A 22,220-nucleotide genomic window follows, 5' to 3' on the forward strand; every position below is an offset into this window, starting at 1 on the left:
TCCTCTCTACTTTGATGTCTTCCAAATGGCCCGGGTGTCATCAGCAAAACATGTAGGCACTTTCCCGCCTCATTGACTCCCAAATGTATTTTAAATATCATTCCTGGTAACGCAATTATTTAAAACGCTGAACTAAACACTTACTAATGGGGAAAAAGACAGCGACTTCGATAAATTCATTTCTCAAATGGTGGGCATTCATGTTTCTTTTTTTCTTTTTTTTTTCTCTGTGAAGCGGAGGCAACTCTGATGGCAACAAAAAAAAAACATCAGCAGTAGTAACACCCCCTGCCCTCACAGCCCCCCGTGGACATATTAAATCTTTGGTTTCCTCACATTACCCACCAGTAGCTGTCTCTCCAAGGTTTTCTGCATTGTGGTCAACCGCCTTCCTCTCCCAAGGCGGTAAGAGGCTGGACATCAGCAACAGTCCTGATGAGAGTGAGGCACTTCATTTATGCAATCATAGGCAATTAGTTCCCTCTGATTATGTGCCTCTTAATGCTGTTTTGAGTACTGTGGCACACAGTAATACAGAAAGAGATTAAACTATAGCCCTCCCTCCACACTGAGCAGTCATTTAATATACTGAGAACATAATGAAATGTACACAGTAATTACAGTAATATTAAATGCTAATGGATTTGCAATTGGATCTGTTGTTAGTTTAAGACAAAGTCAGTGCACCCAAAGAAAGTCTAAGTTTAGAGAGCGCGTCACCATGACATCAGAGCACTCAGTTATCCATCAGGTGTTTCTGATTTGATTGATTTATGTTTTACTTAATGTTATTCCTATCAGAGGAAACAAGATCACGTCTGGCATATGGGCAACTCCGTGCTGGTAAGAGAGCAATTAATATGCAATTTACACATTCTAGGGAGTTAAAGAGAAATAGGGTCTGAAGTTTGTATTCCAGTGATAGAATAACATAGAGGTCACCATGGAAACATAATAGGAGATAATACGCATGTTTAATTGGCTAGCGACAGTGCTGCATTTGTCTACTGATTCACATGTTGGTGTATTCTAATTTTCTTAATATCATATTGACTCTGACACTCCATACGGACACATTAAGGTAGACACACACAGCCTGCTTTAAGTCTTTGATGCCATTAAAGTGCTTTTGATAGCCAATCAACACTGGTTTACTTCCATATATACGGCTCATCAGAGTCCACAACAGGGCTTAGACAAGGCGCCCTGTTTGCAAATCTCCTCCAGGTCTCATCACAATGCTTGAGATGTTGGTGGAGAACCTAAATGAATTTATAGAGCCTTCAATTGAACAGTAGCTCCAAACTATTCTGTGGAAGCATGATTACTTTTTCTGTACTCCTTCAGCTCTGAACCCAATACCTATAATGTATTGTATCGGTCTTTGCAGATTCCAATTGTCTCTCAATGCACTGATCACCCCGCAAATAGCCCTCTGTTTCATCATGACAATTGAGAGGTTCATATTTCAACCTAATAGTCCTGTATAACTTTAACCATCTATCACAACCTCATTTCATTGCGGTTGCAGTTAATACGCGCTTCCCTGCCAAGTGGAACATTTTCTAATGATGCACTCTCACACGAAAACAAGGCAAGCCAGCCCGTGCTCTGCATCACTCACTAATGCACCCATCCATAATGTGTTCATAGCAGTCTGCCTAAAGGAGACAGCGATGACTACCGCTTGGCATGGGCATGAGAGGGGGATATGGGGAAGGGTGCAAGATACAAAACCTAAATGGCTATGATAATCATGAACAAAGTCACTGCCATCAAAGACTGTATCACCCTCATAATAACATCTGTAGATTTCATATCATTACCAAGAATACTGGGAAACATCTAAAATGTGTATCTCAACAATAACAGTCAGTGGTGGGAGTCACATCCAAGTGCATTATCATAAGCCCGGCTTTGTAGGGTGTTGACAAGGGTCGCGTAATAGGTGTATGTAAAGCGTGATGTAAACACCATCCTAATTAGAGAGACCTTTATCAGTTCCTCCATTTTATGCAGATTGGACTGGTGCAAACGCTAGTGTGATTATCCTGTAATCAAGTACTATTCAGTTGACAGTGTCGTCTTTTAAAAACCTGATTAGAATACATAACAAGGATACAATGTTGCATTATTTCCTCTGTCAGTTTATAAATATGTCCATTTTTAAAGCTAACTGAATAATGGATCTTGTCAGGGTTAGATGAATGCATCTGAGGTGAAAAAGATCACTTTGAAAACAGACCATTGTGGTATTAAATATATATATATACTTATTGTAATATTATATAAAAAATAAGTATATTAAACCGTCTGTACCTCTCATGTATTTATTGTCTTCACACGTGAGATAAGGGATGATTACAACTGAGTCAGAACTACGCATGTTTTCTCAAACATAAAAACCAAACCTTAAAAACACACAAGTTGTTTTACATCACTTAGCGTTACCCCTGTTTAACAGTGATTTTCTAGGTCCTTCCAAATACCTGTTTATCCAGCTGGCACAATAATGTTCTATGAATGGGATTTTAGACCTGTTTCTAATGTTGTGGCTGCTTTGATAGATACCTTTCTCATCTTGCAGAACACAAAGCCAAACGTTTTATCATCAGTTCATTTATCTATATTAATATTATTTTCATTTTCAAAACCATTCATAGATATTTTTTATACATATATAATAATGTAACATACAGCCTATCCCCCTTCCACTTTCTGTTGTTGCCTAGCAAACGAACTAGACGTGTCACTTCCGGTCGCCATCTTTGTTTGGACAGTTGCAACTTCAGAAACAAGTTAATATGTAAACCTGTCGCTGGCGGGATATTTGTTTTTGTTACAGCTGCATATAAATCTAGAGATATCTCCAAAACATCGGTAAGTGTTGTCACACTACACTTTTTTTTAGGGGTTTTCTTCAAGGTTTGCCGTGTTAACACGAAGACGGTAATGTTATCATCGTTGCTATGACAAGGATTTGTTCAGCAAGGTCTTTCCCATCATATTTAAGTTAATTTGGTGTTTGATTTTAAAAAAATTACATTCAGGAGATGAAATACTAAAATCTGGAAGTGGTTAGTGGACTGACAGTAGTGGTGGAAGTGTTCGGACCCTTTAGCTAAGCTGTTACTTAATTAAAAGTATTTAATACAACTTTAAATGAAAATACTGAAGCCCTTCATTCAAAACCTTACTAAAGTAAAAGTGTGCAAGTATTATCTGAAAATGGCCCCGGTCAGTGTGTTACTGTTGTGTCAGTGGATTAATATTACTGCTGAATTAATGTGTATGCAGCATTTGACTGCTTTGTTTTAGGTTGAGCTACTTTAATACAGTTTTTAGCTTTGTTAGTCAAAATGCTAGTGAATGACAAAATGACAAAATTTGGCATACATGGTTTTCACTGAGCAGGACAGGTATGGTCTGTGTGTGGTCTGAAAAGTGGAGTAGCCTACGATATTTGATGTAGTAGAGTAGAAGTACAAGTTGCATGACATATACATTCTCAAGAAAAAATTCAAGTACTTTGAGTTTATACTTGAGTAGATGTACTAACCATTTGTTAGTTTATTGTCAGCAGTTACCCTTTCAACCTCACAGCCACCCGTTAATGGTGTGCTCTCAGTGCAACCCTGTTTATGTGTGTGTGCATTTATTTTTGGATTAAAGAGTGTATGGCAATGTACACATGTGCTTTTACACACACACACACACACACACACACACACACACACACACACACACACACACACACACACACACACACACACACACGTCTTACACTTTATTCTCTGACATATTGTGATCAGTATAGACTATACAATGTGTTACTGACTATAGAGTACTGTCTATTGTTATGCTGGCAGTATGGGGTTGTTATATGTTACAACCAGTGCAGTTAAATCAAAAAAATTGTGAAGATTTAATTTGGGGATTTATCTCACACACACACTCTTTTTAATGGGTTTTTACAAAAAATAAGAGGAAGTTTTCAGGCGGTGAAAAAGCATAATCTGTGCAAATAAATACACGTATTATTATTGCAGCGTCATACTGAGCTCATGCATTTGGGTTATGGCAACATTGTTGATTTCACCTAATAGTTGTAGTTTATCTACAACTAGGGATCTAATGTAAAACATAAAAAAAAAAAAAAGCTTATGAAAAAAAAACCCACTTATGTTTTTAAACTGAAACTACATAAGCTAAAGCTGATAGAGTTCCCCTGTATGCGTGTCATATCTCGTTTATAGGTCTGTTTATCAAAGACACTGCCTCAATACTGAATATGCCTGTAATATGACAGATGTGCAATTACTCCATCTAGTGGTTAATAAGGACACGTTGCTGCTTTTCTTTCTCGAAATGAAAAAAATAAAAATAAAAAAGGAAAACGAGGAGAAAAACTCTGCTTTTTATGCATTTATAGAAATCAACCAGCTTACAGTGCCACTGATGCACACGATTGAAACCCCTTCTCATAACAACATGTGTGTGGAAGTCTTCATTTGGAGCTGGTGTACTTTGTGACCGCTTTGGTGCCCTCAGACACGGCGTGTTTAGCCAGCTCCCCGGGCAGCAGCAGCCTCACTGCAGTTTGCACCTCTCTGCTGGTGATGGTGGAGCGTTTATTGTACTGAGCCAGCCGGGACGCTTCTGTGGCGATCCTCTCAAACAGATCGTTTACGAAGGAGTTCATGATGCTCATGGCTCTGCTTGAAATCCCCGTGTCCGGATGAACCTTTTGGAGGCAGAAAGAAAGGGTTTTTGAGTTAAGGCAGGAAAACCGAAGCAGTTAAAGCTCGTTGCACCCCCCCCCTTCCTTTTAACCCACCTGTTTCAAAACTTTATAGATGTACATCGCGTAAGTCTCTCTTCTTTTAGCCTTTCTTTTCGCCTTTTTCTCAGTTGAATTCTTCCCCTTCTTTTTAGATATATCATTAGTCATTTTTGAAATTGTGTCAAATGTGTGAACTTTTGACAATATTATTACGTCAAATGCTGTAGAAAGTAGTTTAGGAATAATGATCCCAGTTTTCTGACTCGTGGCCAGCTGTTTATGTAGCGTGCGTTAATTAGGGGCTGATTAAACTCACCTGCTTTGTTTTTGGAGCGGATAAACTGGAGCTCCGCATTAAGATAAAATTAACAATCATTACGAGAATGAATAAAACTGCAGCTAAAACGTGTTACTTTTTATTCTGGCAGATAGGGTTTTGGTTGTTTTATACTGCAGTGTTGCGCAGCAGTAATTTGATAAATGAAGGTTGAGTTGCAGGACTAAGAGGTTATACCATTGCACATAATACTGGCGTCCACTGGGTGGCACACTTGCACCAGTTTTCAGGCTGGATGAACTCTTGTAAATTGAGTTGTGTACCTGTAGCACAGTCGATTCCACTGTAATCCACTGTAATCTTCCATGTATCCTGTAGCGTACAAACTATACTAGACCTAGGGGGATATTTTGATACCATGACATCTACAGGGAAACACCTTTGAGCTAGTAGTAGTCACATTCAGTGTTTAAGTAAGCTCATTCTTGATCTACATGTTGGCCTGCATTGTTTTCAGACAGACTAACAGACACAGAGGCTATGCTTACTAAAGATGTATGGTATTATGAGCAAGGTTGGATTAAAGCAGGCACTTGCCCCAGAATCCCAGCCCCAAAAGCCCCACGGTCATTTTGTTTTATTTAGTGTGTGGCAGTCAGACAATAAGCAGATATGTCTGATAAATTGCACTGTCTGGTCATGAAGTTTTCTAATGCAGTGATGCTTTGTGTTAAGTTAAACTATTCTGTGTCCAGACAAATTATTTGGCACTAATGGCCTAGGAATTTTTCAGCTTTGTCCTACTCATTGGTTTTTGGTTTCCTTTGTGATTTATAATTAAGGCCTACTCTCAACATATTGCCTCAACACATTCAGATGCCAGAGAAATTCAGATATTATACAATTAACAATAACTTTGCATCAATTAATGCACAACGGTACAACGCTAAGGCCCCCAGCGGGTTCATCTGCCATGTTGTAATGCATTTCAGTTTTAGTTTGTGTTACTATGGTGTCTGAAAATGGTAATGGGGCTATTTGTTTGTTTAGCAATGGTGTGTTTACATCACTAAGCTTGTGTTTGATCCTGGACACTTTTATAAGCAGAACATCCTGATAAATGTACTATGATTTTCATGCTGATAATTGGGATAAAAATGTTTCTGCTCCAGGCCTGTATTTTCTTTATTAGATATTCTTGTTTTATTTGCGATGATATGTTTAACATCTAAATTGGCCCCCAGTGTGCAATTGTTGCAGTTATCTAGTATAATGGCGTATTTGAGGACCAACTACATCGAGATTTGATTATAAAAACGTTTCAGTATCTGCTGACTTTGACCTTTTGACCACTTTTCTGATTTCAGTTGAACATTACCTCCTATATATGTATATCACTAAGATATCCTAACACTGACATACCAGTTATAGTATAAGCCAGTAACACAATTCAAAGATGTATCCATCTTGTCTTCTGCGTGTGTGATTACTATATGTCCTAGCTCCTATATCATAGACAGACATTTTATCTGTTTGATTGATGAGATCAAAGGAACATGAAGGAAGTGAACACAAATTATACCTTCATTCATAATACAAACACATCTCTCTAAATGGTAAAACACTTTATCATGCTTATTCATTACTATCATACAAAAGCTTGGCAAAGTTGTATTGGCTTGCCACTGAGGTTCCACTCAATTTTGAGATGCATCCGTATCATAAATAATCCTATAATAGGTATGCAGTCAATATGAGAAAGTTACTGCAACATCACTCTTTTATCAAGTAGGCTGTTTAGGTTGTAGAGTGTGAAGTAAATTGACAGGAGTGTTAAGGCAAACACCTGAGAGCTCTAAGAAGTAGATCATAGAAACTTTTCCAGTTTTAAATAGGTCTAAACTGCAAGATGCAGTTATTTTTTTTAAATTTTCACAAAGCAAGATATAGGAGACACATTCCAGCCTTTAATGTAGTACATACAAAACAAGTTTGCTCACAAAACATACACAATACAAACATCTGGTCAGCTGTGGTTTAAGCATTAACGTATATTCAGCCTAAGCAATATAACATATTTCAGTGAGTAGCAGAGAAGAAACCATCCATATTATTTGTCTACTGGTTTTACAACAATCTTTGGCTTTAAAACTGTCACTGACCTTCTAATGTTCTGTTACATTGAATAAAATATCTGCTTTTATTTCTTTTTCAATAAGAAATTGGTACACTTGCATTGAGGAAGAAACACATTAGTCTCACAGTTTTAGTATATAATTACTGCCAGATTTCTTCATAGTACATTGCAATGCGTGTGTCCAGGGTCTTGGACTTTTTCTTCCCCTCTCGGTTTTGTTCTCCACAAGCACACTGCAGATATTGAGCAGTAGATTACATATGAATAGGCCCTTATCTCAGACAGCATTTATGCAAGGTCATTTGCAGCAACTGCCACACACATTGATTAGCAGCCGTTGGTTGATTGTATTTTGAAGGCCATCTTTTTCTCTGTTGTCTGGCAGATTTCTGCTGTTTGCTTGTTTCATCTGTGAAGATGGAACAAAGGTGAGTGTGTGTGCACATCTGCTACCCCGCTACGTCTGTCTGACAGTCACAGAAAAAGACAAATGTTGCCTGTTCTGTGTACCACAGCCTTTCATATCAACATATTGCTAAAGGCTACGTGGAGCGTTTGTTTTATTTATTTTTCTCCTACAGGTTTTGTAGCTTAATAGAACAAAGCTTAACTTGATGCCTGCAGTGATTACTCTGTAGTTGCCAAATGCACAAGTTGTTTTACAGTCTAGTATACAAATATACCAGGCTGTGTTTCTGTGCACATATCCACACTCATGCAAATGTTAGAGCTTTGTCATTTTGACCCTTATTGAATGAGTTATTCAAAACCTTGAGGACAAAACAGCATTTAATTTATTTTAGCGATAAAAGAAATTTCTGTGATACATAGAATACAAATGGAAAAGGGTCAAGAACATTATTTGCTGCACTACCATTGCAAACAAAGTAGTTGTTATTTTTTATTTCTTATATGGGCTACACACATCTAAACTACTGTAGACTTCCGGTTTACATTAAAGTTCTTTGCATTTAAACCCAAACAGTTCCAATCATTGACTTTGTTGAACTGATGAATGTTGTACATGGTTAAACAAAGCGCTCATAGGCTGGCATGATTATAAAGGATCACACTTTCAGTCTAATCTGTAGTTCAGGTTGTGTTTTCACTCCCTCATACTGATACTGCTCTGTTCAGTGCAGTGTTGCATCTCTGCTGCTCCTTCATATACTTCATGATGTATGTGCTTTTAAATGTCGACTGCTTTAGTGCAGGGTTCAGTCCCTAACAGGGTAATCTGTCCTCGGAGGTGCTTGCCAAATCTGCATAACTTGGGCATCACAAAGAATGACTTACCGTAATTGCCACTTTCAGCTGTACATCATATCAGGGTGGTTTGCTTGTCATAGGATTTTTTTTGCTGAACTGTAGTAATTATAGCACATAACTTAATATCCAACATAATTTAGATCCACATGATGAGAGTGGCAACAGTTCTGCTATGCTGTTTTCACTCAGCTAAAACTTTGCTTTACAGTATTTTGCCACAGCTTTTGCAACACATCTTTGGGGACAGCAGACATGTAGCACAGCAGACCAGCAGTATTAATCAATCAATCTTATTAAGATTCAGAGTAAAGTCAGAGTTAAACTGAAGCAAAAAAAATACTGTCTCTGTCAGTTATCAGAAATTCTGGTTTCAGTTAGCGTTCCATGTAGTAGCTTTTTATCACATTCAATCATTTCTGGTAGTGCTTAACATTTTAATGTTTATCCCTGATAAAGCTTCTGTGGATTAATAGTCAGATAACACATTGTTGGATGTGCAAAAGCGAAAGCTGAGCTACGTATGCTAAACATGGAACTCTCGTGTAGGTCACTTTGGGGTCGAATAACCTATATATTTTATTGCATCTTACAATGTTAAGTTGCTTTTTCAAACACATATGGACTACTGTGACATTGTGTCAGTCATGAAAAGACATACTAGTCACTAGTCTAGAAGCCAGTGGTGTTTATGGCCTATTTTTCAGTTTATAGCTAAGAGTCAAATTCAAAGACCCCCAAAAAACAGAGTGCAGTGCTTAGCAGTGCCTCCAACATTACCCCTCCTTATTAATATTCACTGCATTATGCTGTGCATCCTACCATCCACTTGAAAGCCAATTACTGTTGAAAAGTCCACCACTTTCATCCTGCAATCTGCAACAACAGGCATGCCTGCCAGTTATGAATTTGGAATTTAAGTTTGCTAATCTTTACACAGGACAATGTTACCCAAATGTAAAGAGAATGCAAATAAATGCAGCGTGAAGAGTATTTGCATTCTATTGCTGAATATGGAAATTGAATGTCAAATGCAGATTTATGCAACAATGAACAAAAAACCATGATACTCTAATAGTGAATATTTATCAAGATGTGAATGAATGTAAAAAAAGACAATTCAGTTATTTAGTTATGTAGTTGTATGTATAACAATATTCTTTTTTAATTGAGGTTTTAAATCATTGTTCAGGTACTGTGAATCCATGTATGTATGTAAGTATGTAGTCACAGGATGTCACCTCAGTGTTTCCTGTTTTTCCTCATATGAAGGATGAGGTTAATAGTTCTAATGGGACAATTAATGTCACGGACACATTAGGTCAGGTTATACTCATCACTCTGCACATCCACCACGCTCCACAAACTGGTCCAGTACTTGGAGATGCTCCCACGGTTATTGCTCGTGCCTTGGTTACTTATTTTCAGCAAACATCACTACAGTTTATTTCCTAGTACTCCCTACATGCTCATTTATTTACATTTGCAAATTCTCATTATAGAGTAGTATCTATAAAGTACCATAACCATCCAACCAAATCCATACTTGATTTCAGTTTCAGGCAGTAACTAAAAGGTGACTGCTTACTGAAAGATCTTTAGTTAGTCAGTTTTTGTCAGCAACATTGACTCACTTGGCACTGTTTGTGAATGAAGACATATTAAAACTCAGTAAAGGTCTCATATGTTAAATGGACACAGTATCATCCATCACTGTTAAGTGTTTTTAGCACATTAATCATTATCAGTCATGACTGTGAATACAAAGCAGTGCAGCTGAACTGTATACATTTTAAAGTATAGTTAGCCTTGAGTGAGGCGTCAGCCACTTGTGAATTCAAACATCTTAATGAAGTCAATGACATTTTGACAGGGAATATTATCAGATATATTTAGGGTGTCAGGATGTTATGATGAGTTATTAAAAGTGTCTCAATTCTGTTTTGATATGAGCTTGTACTGCTTTTGGTCGGAAGGAGCAAAATAAAGGCTGCTATCTTGTAGTTTTGAAATTGCAATACCTCAGACATTGTTCTCGTACACCTATTCTAAGTCTTAGCATTCCCTGTCAGGTGAGAAGACTGTGATAGGCGGATTCAAAACCACAATAGTCAAAAATCACTTCCGACATCATATTGCATTTCCTTCTGTGAGCATTTTTTAAATTGCATCTTGACTGTGACAATGTATGGTTGACGTAACGTTTTTCAGAAGTTTACGGATGAAATCGTTTATCTAGTTTTATCTGAATAGCATACCTCTATACTGTTGTGGGTAATGGTTGCTATGGTGTCTGTGCTTGGTTACTAGGGCAGAATATTGATTAAATCCTCAAGGGCTGTGGTCATATCCAATTCACCTATTGTTATGATAATGAGACATCCCTGGGTAGCCAATGAATGATAATCTTGTTTTGGTCCTCAGAGAAATGAAAACGGTTTCTTAGAATGGCGTGGTGACATTTTAACCCCAATAAAATAACCAACTCCATTACTGGTCAAGCCTGAAACTATCATGTAGTCACACACAGTGAACCATATGAACTGCTTTTAGGATTAGTCCATCGCTTAGACCTACAAAAAATGGAAACATGCTGTCACAAGAGAATATGATACATAAAGATCTTAAATTGTGATGATTAGTGACTCAAATGTAATAATGAAGAAAACGTTCAACCATGTGGTTTGGGTCATATATTTGCTTGCTTTACTTGTTTACATTGTCACAACAAGGTGGAAATGTGGACATTTCTTTATTACATATGTCAGTGCAATAAACATGCAACATGTGGCATTTGTTTTATGCAGTCAAACATGTTGGTGCAGGCTGTTGAATCAGATTAGAGAATAATAACACAGTGAAGGTGGTGTCCAGATTGAGAGACTTCCCATGTGAGCACAGCCACACAGGCAAAGCAGCCATTCAGCAGTGGGATGGATCCTGACTACTAAAGAGGAAGAGGGAGAGAGAGGGAGACTGAAAGAGAGAGAGAGAGAGAGAGAGAGAGAGAGAGAGAGAGAGAGAGAGAGAGCAAGAAATGGGGGAGTGGTGGGAGAGAGAGAGAGAGAGGAAGCGAAAAAGAGAGTGAAAGGCTCCACACGGCAGAATATAAATCTGTATGTTAACAGGACTAAAGCTGGAGGTCTCGAAGCGGCTTTAGTGGTTATGCTGTTGGGGGGTGGCCATAAAGCATCAAGAGGTGGTCTTCCCTATTAACTGAGGATCTGTGCAAATAAGGAAGTGGAACCCGTGGAAGCTGTGAACGCCGGTTGACAAGCACAGTGGTGGGCTGGTCGGAGGTCTCTGACCCCCTCATTTTCATTTCTGGAAGAAAAGAGAAGCGCAAAAGAGACACGAGAGAAAAAGGAAGGTGGCAGCGAGGGACCAGTGAGACATTTCTCTCTTTATTACCTCCATTCACAAAAACCATTGCATCCCATTATCACAGCGATGTAGAGGCATTCTCTCCGATTAGAGGAGGAAGGGTCCCATTGACTGCTGAGGCTTAGCACCTCTCTCCAAACGCTAGCCCTTTTCATTGCAGCCCCCCCCCACTCATCTCTCGCCTCTATCCTTGCGTCTGCTATTTTCTCTGTTCTTCTCTCCTTTCTTGTCCCTTGTATTCTTGTCCCTTTTAACACCACTCAGGAATCAGGAGGCATTGCGTTTTTGGTAGAAGTGGGTGTTTCTGGAGCTGTCATTGTGTTTGGTGCCGCTACAAAGGACAGCTGAGCAGGGAGTGAGAGAGACAGCTTTGGAGATAATAAAATAGCAGCCCGCAAGAAAAGGGGGGACCTGGGACTACAGGAACAGCTGACAACCACTGGAAGGTGAATTGTGATGAAAAGAAAACTGTTACAGAGACTGACAACCATTTTAAGGTAGCTATTTATTGTGACTATTGCCACTTCTTGAGGGAATAAAGAAGCAGTGTGTGCCAAACCAACACTGCCGGTTGGATTCTGCTATTGCTGTTGCTAAGCAAAGTCTTTAACCTGAAGTTCTTGGGGAGACAGTATTGAACATCACTCTACAGCCATGAAAGGAAGCTCAGAGGAAAGCATTGAAAGCATCAGGCCCTCCAACCTGCAAGCTTTTGCTAACATATCCACCCTACATGGCATGAGTCACATATTCGCCTATGGACACATGACATTCCGTCGGTTTCTATGGACTCTTTCCTTCCTTGGTTCACTAGGCTTATTGATGCTGGTATGCATGGATCGAGTGTCATATTACCTGGAATATCCTCACGTCACAAAGCTGGACGAGGTGGCGGCAACTAACCTCACCTTCCCAGCTGTTACCTTCTGTAACCTCAATGAGTTCCGCTTCTCCAGAATCACCAGAAATGACCTCTATCATGTGGGAGAGCTCCTGGCCCTCCTTAATAATAACTACCAAATAGCCAACCCACACTTGGCTGAGCCTGAAGTTCTGGCTGCCCTAAAGGATAAGGCAAACTTCCAGAACTTCAAGCCCAAACTGTTCAACATGACTGACTTCTATAACCGTACAGGTCATGACATCAACGAGATGCTACTGCAGTGCACCTTTCGAGGAGAGGACTGCTACCCTGTGAACTTCACCACAGTGAGTATTCATGCGTACATGCTCTCTTATCCGAACATGCTACAATTCTGCACAGTATATTTGCTGTTCTATTTCCTGCCAGACCTGACAGACTGTCCCTTTTTATATGTTCAGATGAGCTTCGACTGATTTTTAATGTTGCTCGAGCAATTTATTTGTAAATAGATGCCTGGCTTTAATGCATTTGGTACTCTAATATAGTCCAATATTAATGTCGTTGTTATCTCTAAAGTGTTGTCAGTACTTACAAAAGCTGTTGTTGTAGGTGTTGTATTGTTTACTGTAGTTAATGCTTATGCTTTGCAGAGAGCAAATAGTGCATAGAACTTGTGATAATGGCAAGTCCTAAGGTGAAATGCTGCAAAGATTTCCCTTTTTTGCCATTACTTACTCGCTTAGTGATTGCTGAAGACTGCTTGGTTTCCTAGATGAGGGAAATAATTTTTTTCAAGTGTTGTGTTTCTCTGTATCTTGAGTTCTTTTTCCATGAGTTGTTGGGCTAAGGTTCAAATGTTTTTGCAAATCTGACAGATGGTTTAGTAACATTGTTCAAATATAGGTTTCTAACACATTACTGCTTTGTTATGAGGTTGTTTTCCTGGTGCTGTTCATTGTCATTATTTTCCTCCATTTGTTTATTCTGATCAGTCAAATATTATATTATAATATCAGTGCTGCTCTTAATGATCTGTTTCGGTCTCAGTTGTCAGTGGAAACAACAATGTGGAAACAATGTTATTTGCGCATTTCAAAAGTCTAAACGAAACCAATTTTCTACAAAGATTATTTTATAGATCATTCACAAAAGGTGCTATGATGCTGTGTTATCACCAGGCAGTCATACTCTGTGCTTTGATTCATTCTGGACTTCCTTTGGTTATGTATCCAATCAAGCAGAACTCTTCATTCACCACACAGTATGAATGAAGTTCACTAAACTATAAATGGTCTACTTTTGGTTTGTTGTTGCGTTAACAGTGAATCCTCATTCTTTGAAAGACATAGCACATAGCTGATAATACATTCCCATTTAATGATGGAGTATTGAATTGAAAAGTAGTTTGAAATAGATGCACTAACATGATCCTTTAAGATCTTAACATGGCCATTATAATGCACAATGTGAGACGTGGCTGTATGACTTTGTGGCACTCACACAGGTTGGCCGTGGCCATGTCAAGCATGGTCTTATATGTATATGGTCAGTTTTTGTATTTTTACTGAAAAGAAACATATCTCAAAAGAGTAAAATAATGAAGTTCTTTGGTCTTACTTTAAAGGGTTAAATTTAAAAAGCTTAATATTACTGTTTTTCCTGTTATTTCCCTGTAGTTTGTCTGAAATTCATGTGTATTATGATATCACATCAATATTTTTTTCCTGTCACGCAACCTGTGTTCTCCACTCTTACTGCTACACTGCTGCACTCTTAGTTTAATCAGACTGTTTCCTTACTATTAGCCCATTTTATCTTAGTAAAATTCAGATCCAAAAAGCAATAGACAAAGTTCTCCTTGGCTTCATCTGGATTGTGCATTACTTTATTTAAACAAGAGCACTGTACATTGGCCAGAAAGGAAAAAAAAATAATAAAGATGCAGCCTAGGGATAGGCAGCACTGCAATATCACTTGTTTCTGTTTCACTTCCCACTCTTATTGTAAGACATTTTATTATTCTCACTGTGTCTGTGTCCTGTATCCCATCTCTTAAAGTGCAGGTTTGATGGAGTAACACCTAACTTACTTATCTCTCGATTTGAGTCGATCCACTCTCAAAAATACGATTCTTATCTATGTTGTATCTTTAATCAACCCAGAAAGAAATCCCAGCAGACGGACAGTTTTTAAGTGACTGATTCTATAATCTTCAGAGTTGATCAAAACTCTGCTGTAGGAGGAGATAAAACACTAATTTAATATTGCTTTTCAAACTTATTTCTTTTCAATTTGTATCACGAATCTTGTGAATTGGGAATGCCTCCATTTACATGTTTGTTTCCAAGCAGCACTCAAGAGTGTCTTGAGAAACAAATTGTTCATGGGAAGCTAATTGCCTTTGTATTGCTTGATTGAAAATGCTCACAGCATCTAATAAGCTGCTAGAAACAGTTAATGAATTAGGTTTTTGCTGCATGTTTTCTTGTTTTTGTTGGGTAAATTTGATGGACCAGTAAACTGTGAACTTTCACCTGGCCGTGAATTACTGGCATCAGATTCTCGCTGATACCCATCCATCATTCTAGTGAGTTGTTTGAATGGAGTGGTTAAAGCAGTGCCACACCACGCATTATGCTCTCAGTGGACAGAAATGTGTTTGTCAGGACTTGGATGAGTGCCAGTATACCATATCCATCGAGTTGAGTGTTTGGTGCTGTATCTGTTAATAATCTTGCACAACTAACCGTGAACAGTGTCGCTTGCTCACTGATAGAGGAAGGAGTTAATAACCTGCTTCTGTGGGGAAAAACATCTCGGCTACTGTTTATTAGAAATACTCAGTAGAACACACGGCATCGAGACATGTTTCTAATACAGCAGGTTGTATTTTGTTGACTTTGTCTACTAATGTGTTCACATTGTTTTCTTTTCCAAACACACAATCACTATTCACTGGCAGTATACTGATATTTAGACAACGACTACAGGACATTTTCAATTACTCAATTCCCCCACAGACATGTTGAGAGGAAGATTTACAATGCAAAGGACTGTGGGAGTGATGAGCTTTGACCTTGAATAAATGAAGGAAGAATTCCATTAAGTCTGGGTTATGATGCAGTTGGGAAACAAAGCATTCAAATGTTTTGCATTGTAATGGATGGATGGGCAAGGGGAGAATGGCAATTTGTAATTCCAATGCAATTAACCACTTTAATCCCTCCTTAATGATTTTATGGGGCACATGTTGGCAATGTCATGAAATGTTGGTTTTGTACCACCAGGTGAAATTTAAAATACACAAAAAAATAGCTTGAGCTTGTCAAAACATAAAGGTTATCAAAGAAGTTAGCTCTCTAGTGCCCTGTCAGTCCTTAGGTCAAGTAAAGCTGTTTAAATCTTTAAAATCAGATTTTTAGAGGGCAGTTGTTATCTTTTTATATTATTGTGGTCTATAGATGAATCCGTAACCACCAAATTCTTGAACTGGAATTTCTTCTGGAGGTGAGTTTACATTTCAGAATGATGAAACACATTAAACACAATCCTCCTTGATGTGGTATAAAAATTACCTTCCAGTCTGAAGGGAATCAGTTCAAATCTCACAAAAGCTGCATACCATCCCCTCTACAATAGTGATCCTGAAACCTCAACTAATGCCATTTCTATTTAAAGATCAAAGTAGGATTACCCAGATTTTAATTTTGACATTTTGTCACCATATGAACAGTAATCCACCTATATAGATGAATTTAACTTACTGGGGATTACACTTGTTCGTGCAGCACATGTATATTTTCAAGGTGGTGTTTGAGCTTAAATGACTGTGATCCTGTCAACAAAATGACCTTTATCAATATGTATTTATTGACTTGCTGTGGCTCTGAAAGACCACATGAGTAGCCTATGACTAACACTGTATGTAAATGGCACCTCAGTCGATGATATACGGCAGCTAGTGAACAAGAGGTTGATTATCATAATCTGATAGTGTGGATGTTCCCCTCCAGTCTTAAGTCCTGACAGGTCATGACAAGTCTCTCTGGGCTATATTTCTGTCCATTTGGTGTTTAAAATCAGTATTCATCATCACAATTTGCTGAAACTCAGTCTTTAAGATGTGAGTTGTCTTTCATCTTATCATCCAGATGACAGCAGGTGCCAAGGGGATGAAACATGGCTACAGTTGAAACTAGGCTGACTGACACAATGTGATTTGAGGATCTACACATTGGATGTTATTTATGTTTTTAGGCAGAGGTCCTCAAAATTTGGCTCATTTCCCTTATAAACTGATTGATGCTAGAGCCACGATACATTTCTAAAAGCACTAATATTGCTGGCTTAGTTATCACAGATTCTGTGTGTCAGCAGTGTATATGTTGGCTGATTTGCACTAATAAAGAGTATGTAGTATAATAAAACACACTTACACTAATTTAAAACAGTCATAATTCCATTGTTTGCAGAGCAGGTTCTCTAGTTGATAACACTCTGCGGCAGCTGAGTTGGCAGAGTAAAATATCACAGTTCAGCAGATGGTGATGAAGATTTTGCTAATAATAACTATAATGATTAGATGTACAAAACATGTAAAATATTTATTTAGATTTCCTTGAAAATAACGTGTCAGTTTATCAGTCAGTAGATCTTTCGCATATTGACTTGATTGAAACACAGGTGTTAACTAATAATATTTATAACAGCAGCATTTGGTTTAATTTTAGTAGTGTCAGGACCCTGGAACCCACAAAGGAGCCATCATTGAAGCAGCAGATTTTTAATTTTCTTTACTATAGGGCAGGGGATCAAACTGAAAACACAATATGGACAAACAGTTGCCTATTTTCACATCCATAGAGCAACATTGGCATTCATTTAGAGTCTGGTTTAAGCCATCTGATTCATGCCTGATATTCCCTTGGCTGTTTTGCTGTTTCTATCATATGAGAAAAACTCCACAGTGTTCTTTTTTTTACCCAGCTGCCTAAAAGTCATGTGGTAATTCTCCCTAGGTTCATCATATGTGTTTTTTGTTACATATGTGCTTTTCCTGTTATGCCTGCTATCAGAAAAGTATTGTTGTTAGGATATCTGTACTCCCAAATCTTGGCATTAGCTGCCAAAATCCAGCATCAGTCAGGGTGCAATCGATTCACATGCTCAAACATTTGTTTACACATATTCTTACCCTGTGTACATAGACATAGGCATACACAATATTCAGAGGCATGAATATGGCAGCTGACACCGCTACATGCAGCCTTATGTACACATACAGAGATACGGTGAGAGCATGTAACAACACTTCACAAAGCTACTTCCTATGAAATAGAATTTGCAGCAGTGAAACACCAAATCCACAAACTGCTCCAAAAGCCACTGTATGAATCCACTGTAGTCATTTGGTTATGTTAAGTAGGTATGTGGGCTGAATTTCTGCAACAAAGCTATCCTCAGAATTCATCCAGTGGGAACATGTAGAGGCTGCTCAGTTTTAGTTACAAAAAATGTAAAATAAATGTATGTATCTGTGCTGTACTACCAGCTGTTCTCCACCAGCAATTGATATGTGAACAGGATGAAAGGAAGCAACATTGGAGATTGTCAGGAAGGAAGAAAACAAGACGCTCCACTGAATAATGTTTCATGAGTTTCTCGAGAGGTGATGAGTTGTGAGAACTTAGCAGAGTGTAGCAGAGGTACTGTGTAAACTCAGGAACAGAGGGAGATGGGAAAACAGTAGAGCATGGATAGATCTAGAAAGTAAGATAACTAGTAAATATATACTACAGATACAGCGGTAGTATATATTTACAAGTATATATATTATATATAGGTGTGATGCATTTTTTTTAAAACAAAGAATTTGTAACAATTTTCTATATTTTTCATAGCCGAGAAATTTAAATATCTTTTTACCTGTGTTCTGACAATGGTTTAAGGATATAAACCATTTACTAGGTTAAGAAATGACTCACTCAGTAGTGCTGGTCCCTGATGTGCGTGCACACAAGCAAATGTGTTGAGTTATTTCTTTTTAGGGCAAATGTCAGCACTAAGTACTTCATTAAACATGCTCATACTACAACATACTAAAAATTAGTCATTAAAAGAAATGTCTTTGGGCAAATAGACATATTTTGTCCAAGAAGCTGCGTAAGTGATCCTGTCAGCTTATATATACACATTAAACCTGTCAACATTAATGGTGGTAGTCTAAATTAAAAGCATTTATAAGCAACAGTGTGTACATGCTCAATTTCATTAGTCAAAATATAAACAGGGTAATTCGGACCTGTGGTCTCAGAGGGACAGGTATGTATCCTAGAGCTGAAACCACTACAGTCTTATAAATCAGAAATCCTTTAATTTACTCATCGTGGCTTACCACTCTCCTGCTAATGGTAACAATGTAACACCTGTCTCCATTACTTAGAGTAGGGCATGACAAAGACGGGGCGGGAATATCAGGTTGTGTGTGGCAAACAACACTATGTCTTAGAGGGAGAAGAGTGGTTACAGGAAGAAGTATGGGCCTATTTTTCTCTGCCATTGCTTCATTCATATCAAACCAGACCTAAAAATAAATGTACCATACCATGGAAAAAGACGAGCTGGAACTGAAAAAAACATTACATTAGAGGCAGTTACTTTGGACTCCTTTTCAAAGTTCAGCTAGCGTAGTTTGAGTGAAGCATACAGTATGAAGTATACAGTGTACACCCACAAAATAGCCTGATGTATCATTATCCGTCTCACAGGGCATGGCTGTAGCCAGTCATGTTACAATCTTTAATGTAATTTATGGTGTTAACTGCTCACGGGAGACTTTTGTTTCCTGACTTTAGCCTTTAAGGCAGTGCCTCCATCAGGGCAGTTTACTGCGCTGGGGAGAAGCACTATCTTTAGGATAAACTGAAGAAATAAAAGTCAAAGCTGCTTGTTACCTAACATGGAGCTTCATGTAAGCAGACAGTATACCCACCTACCAAGTCATCACTACAGCACTGACTATAGGTGAATCTGTATTGAAGAAATTAGAGGCCATGGGTGTAATTATTTTTATGGTTTGTTTTGTCATAATCACTGAATAATTATCTTGGGATCTTGACCTAACAAGCTTGCTGGTTGGAAGTTAAAAGTTCCAGTAGTTTATTTAATGGGGACATAAAACAGCAAATCTACATAGTGATGGAAATTGGTAAGATATTTATACCAATACCATTGTCACTTCAGCTTATTGATTCTTTATTAATTCCCTTATTATTTCCTGGTTTTCTGTGTGGAAAAAATTCTGTTAATGTTATTATAACATGGGATATTTACCCTTGGTAACAGACATGCTGCTCTGTTGGGAAGCAGGCAGTCGTGCGTAGAGTGTTAATAAATACATGGCACTCCTGGAATTTAAGCCTGTGCAAAGAGATGTTTCAACATATTGCTGGTGTTTCCACCCTTACCTGAACTTTTTTTTACAGATGCTAGAAAACTCACTCTGTTATCTGTTATCTCTCTTCGTGAAAACTCCTTCTTGTAACAAGTTTCCAGCAATGTAGACGCAAAAGTTTGACGTCACTGTTGCAGAGTGCAATTGTCAGAAAATGCTGGCATCGATACAAGAAATTGATAAACTCTGAGGCAGATTTGAAACCGGTTTTCAAATGGAACTGGTTCTCAATTCCCACAAATCTACATTATTTAAACAATAACAACAATGTTTGCAGGAGTCAGGCACTTTTTATCCTGTAACCTACCCAACATTAGCAGGAACATTTTTGCAATGTGACACATATTTGACTGACTTTCAGTGTCATATCAGGAAACTGTCTAACTTGACTGCAGTTTTTGCCATTTCCCCCAACCTAAGCAGGCCGCTCCATACTGCATTCCAGTCAGGTGTTCGAATGAGTCTAATCTCTGCTCGAGATTGCCTTGTGTCACCGTTCACATTCGACATCAGCAGATAACAACATTTGCTATTACAGCCTACTGCTACTGCAGCCAAATGATGAGTCTGCTCCCTAAAATATTCCTACAGGGACTTATCTTGTAGTAATCAAAAATAAGTTTATAGTGACAAAAAGTCAATGTCTGGTGATGATTACTACATGGCAGCCTTGTATTATTTTATCTAATGACTGTGAAAAGACTGCTTCATATATTGCAAGATTATTGTGATCGCAAGGAAATTTATCATGCATTTATCATCAGTACAAAATGATACAAATAATTACTGACATGGCGTCTGCGTTCCTCTGTACTCCGTTGTTGCTGTGACTGGTCTTTTCCTGACTTGCTTCAGACCTTGGTCAGAAATAAAGGTGGGTGGTAAAGGCAAATATTGTAGTAATTATCACAGCAGTTTTAATTAGCGCAGTAGCAGCAGTCTCACTATTTGTATGTGAAGATATTTACTAAGATACACAAAACATTCATAAAAAGTAAAACTCATGCAGAGCTGCATGCAGACAGAATCAATATATATATACACATACGAAGGGCACTGGAAAGAATATCCAAACGCAATTTCTGTTTTGTCAATCAATGCAGTTTTTCACTGATATGTATTTGGCTTCAATTGGCGGATGAAACTCTGATTCTTCTGCCAGATGTCAAAATAGCCCAATTTACCATCATTAAAACATGTAAACAGTACAGTAAGCATACAACAGTATACTGAACAGTAAATAAGATGGACATTAATTAGATAATATCGTTTCTTTATCCAAGATGCGGGTCTAAGGATAGAGGGTGTTGCATATTGCACATGTTGAAAGCCCTTTTAGGTGAATTTGTGATTTTTGATTACATAAATATTATATAAATCCAATTGACTGGAGAAGGATTTGACTTTTTCTTCCCTGAAGTAGTCCCTGTGAGGTCAAAACTTAAAATAAAACATAAATCTAACGTCCATAAAGTCTGCTGTTTGGGGCAGTTAACATGGACTGCAAACGGCCCAGTGGTCATGTTCATGTGAATGACGTGAGGCGAAAAGTTTCTTCGCTTTCTGTCTCAGACACAGTTTGAGACTGTCTAAAGTGTAACAATGGAAAAGAGTTCATAATCTCCATAATGTTTGATTGAATTTTCTATGTGATTTTCTGTGATATATTTATATATTTAGGAAATATCTTTATTAATATCTCAGTATGACTCAACCATATCCTCAGCCCCACTTTAAATGGTAAGTAACCAGGTTCCAGTAACATTGAACTGAGCATAATGAGGGTCTCTCAAACATCAAGAGAGAATTAAAATGTAATGCTCCAAAAATTAAAAAGTCAAATTTTTAGTATCAGGGCTCCACATAAGGGAGATCACATCATCATGATTACGGTCTGAAATGAGAAGATATGCGTTGGTCCATTACCTCTCTTATATTTGAAAATGCAAAGGAGCACAAGACTCACTCAATTCTCTTAAGACTGTAATTGTTATGAATGTGGGATCTGTACGACATCAGGTTAAGTAATATCCCTTGATGAAATTATTTGTAAAG

The 22,220-nt window shown here is 38.0% G+C and overlaps 2 protein-coding genes across 3 annotated transcripts in view; one reads left to right on the forward strand and one right to left on the reverse strand.

Moving 5' to 3' along the window:
• Positions 1-4,354: 4,354 nt before the first annotated feature.
• Positions 4,355-5,001, reverse strand: zgc:92591 (uncharacterized protein LOC436997 homolog). Its single transcript, XM_051400579.1, has 2 exons — positions 4,838-5,001; positions 4,355-4,744 (listed from the first exon to the last, which is right to left on the reverse strand). Exons 1-2 carry the CDS (start codon positions 4,949-4,951, stop codon positions 4,508-4,510), a joined length of 351 nt encoding a protein of 116 aa, XP_051256539.1. The 5' UTR covers positions 4,952-5,001; the 3' UTR covers positions 4,355-4,507.
• A 6,507-nt stretch (positions 5,002-11,508) lies between these two features.
• The window catches only part of asic1c (acid-sensing (proton-gated) ion channel 1c), an 87,667-nt gene continuing 76,955 nt past the window's right edge, over positions 11,509-22,220 (forward strand). The window contains exon 1 of one of the 2 annotated variants that reach the window (XM_051408821.1): positions 11,509-13,056. In XM_051408821.1, the coding sequence (XP_051264781.1) occupies positions 12,502-13,056 (555 nt within the window). In that variant the 5' untranslated portion in view covers positions 11,509-12,501. The remainder of the gene's footprint in view (positions 13,057-22,220) is intronic. The other variant, XM_051408733.1, reaches the window with a different exon arrangement.

The sequence above is a fragment of the Dicentrarchus labrax genome, unplaced genomic scaffold, assembly GCF_905237075.1.
Source record: "Dicentrarchus labrax unplaced genomic scaffold, dlabrax2021, whole genome shotgun sequence".
NCBI lineage: Eukaryota > Metazoa > Chordata > Actinopteri > Moronidae > Dicentrarchus > Dicentrarchus labrax.

Bases quoted from the DNA above. Each gene is read 5' to 3' on its own strand.
- zgc:92591 (XM_051400579.1), bottom strand. From the start codon at position 4,951: ATGACTAATGATATATCTAAAAAGAAGGGGAAGAATTCAACTGAGAAA. The intron at 4,745-4,837 runs GTGGGTTAAAAG...TGCCTCCAAAAG, and splicing joins TCTATAAAGTTTTGAAACAG to GTTCATCCGGACACGGGGAT.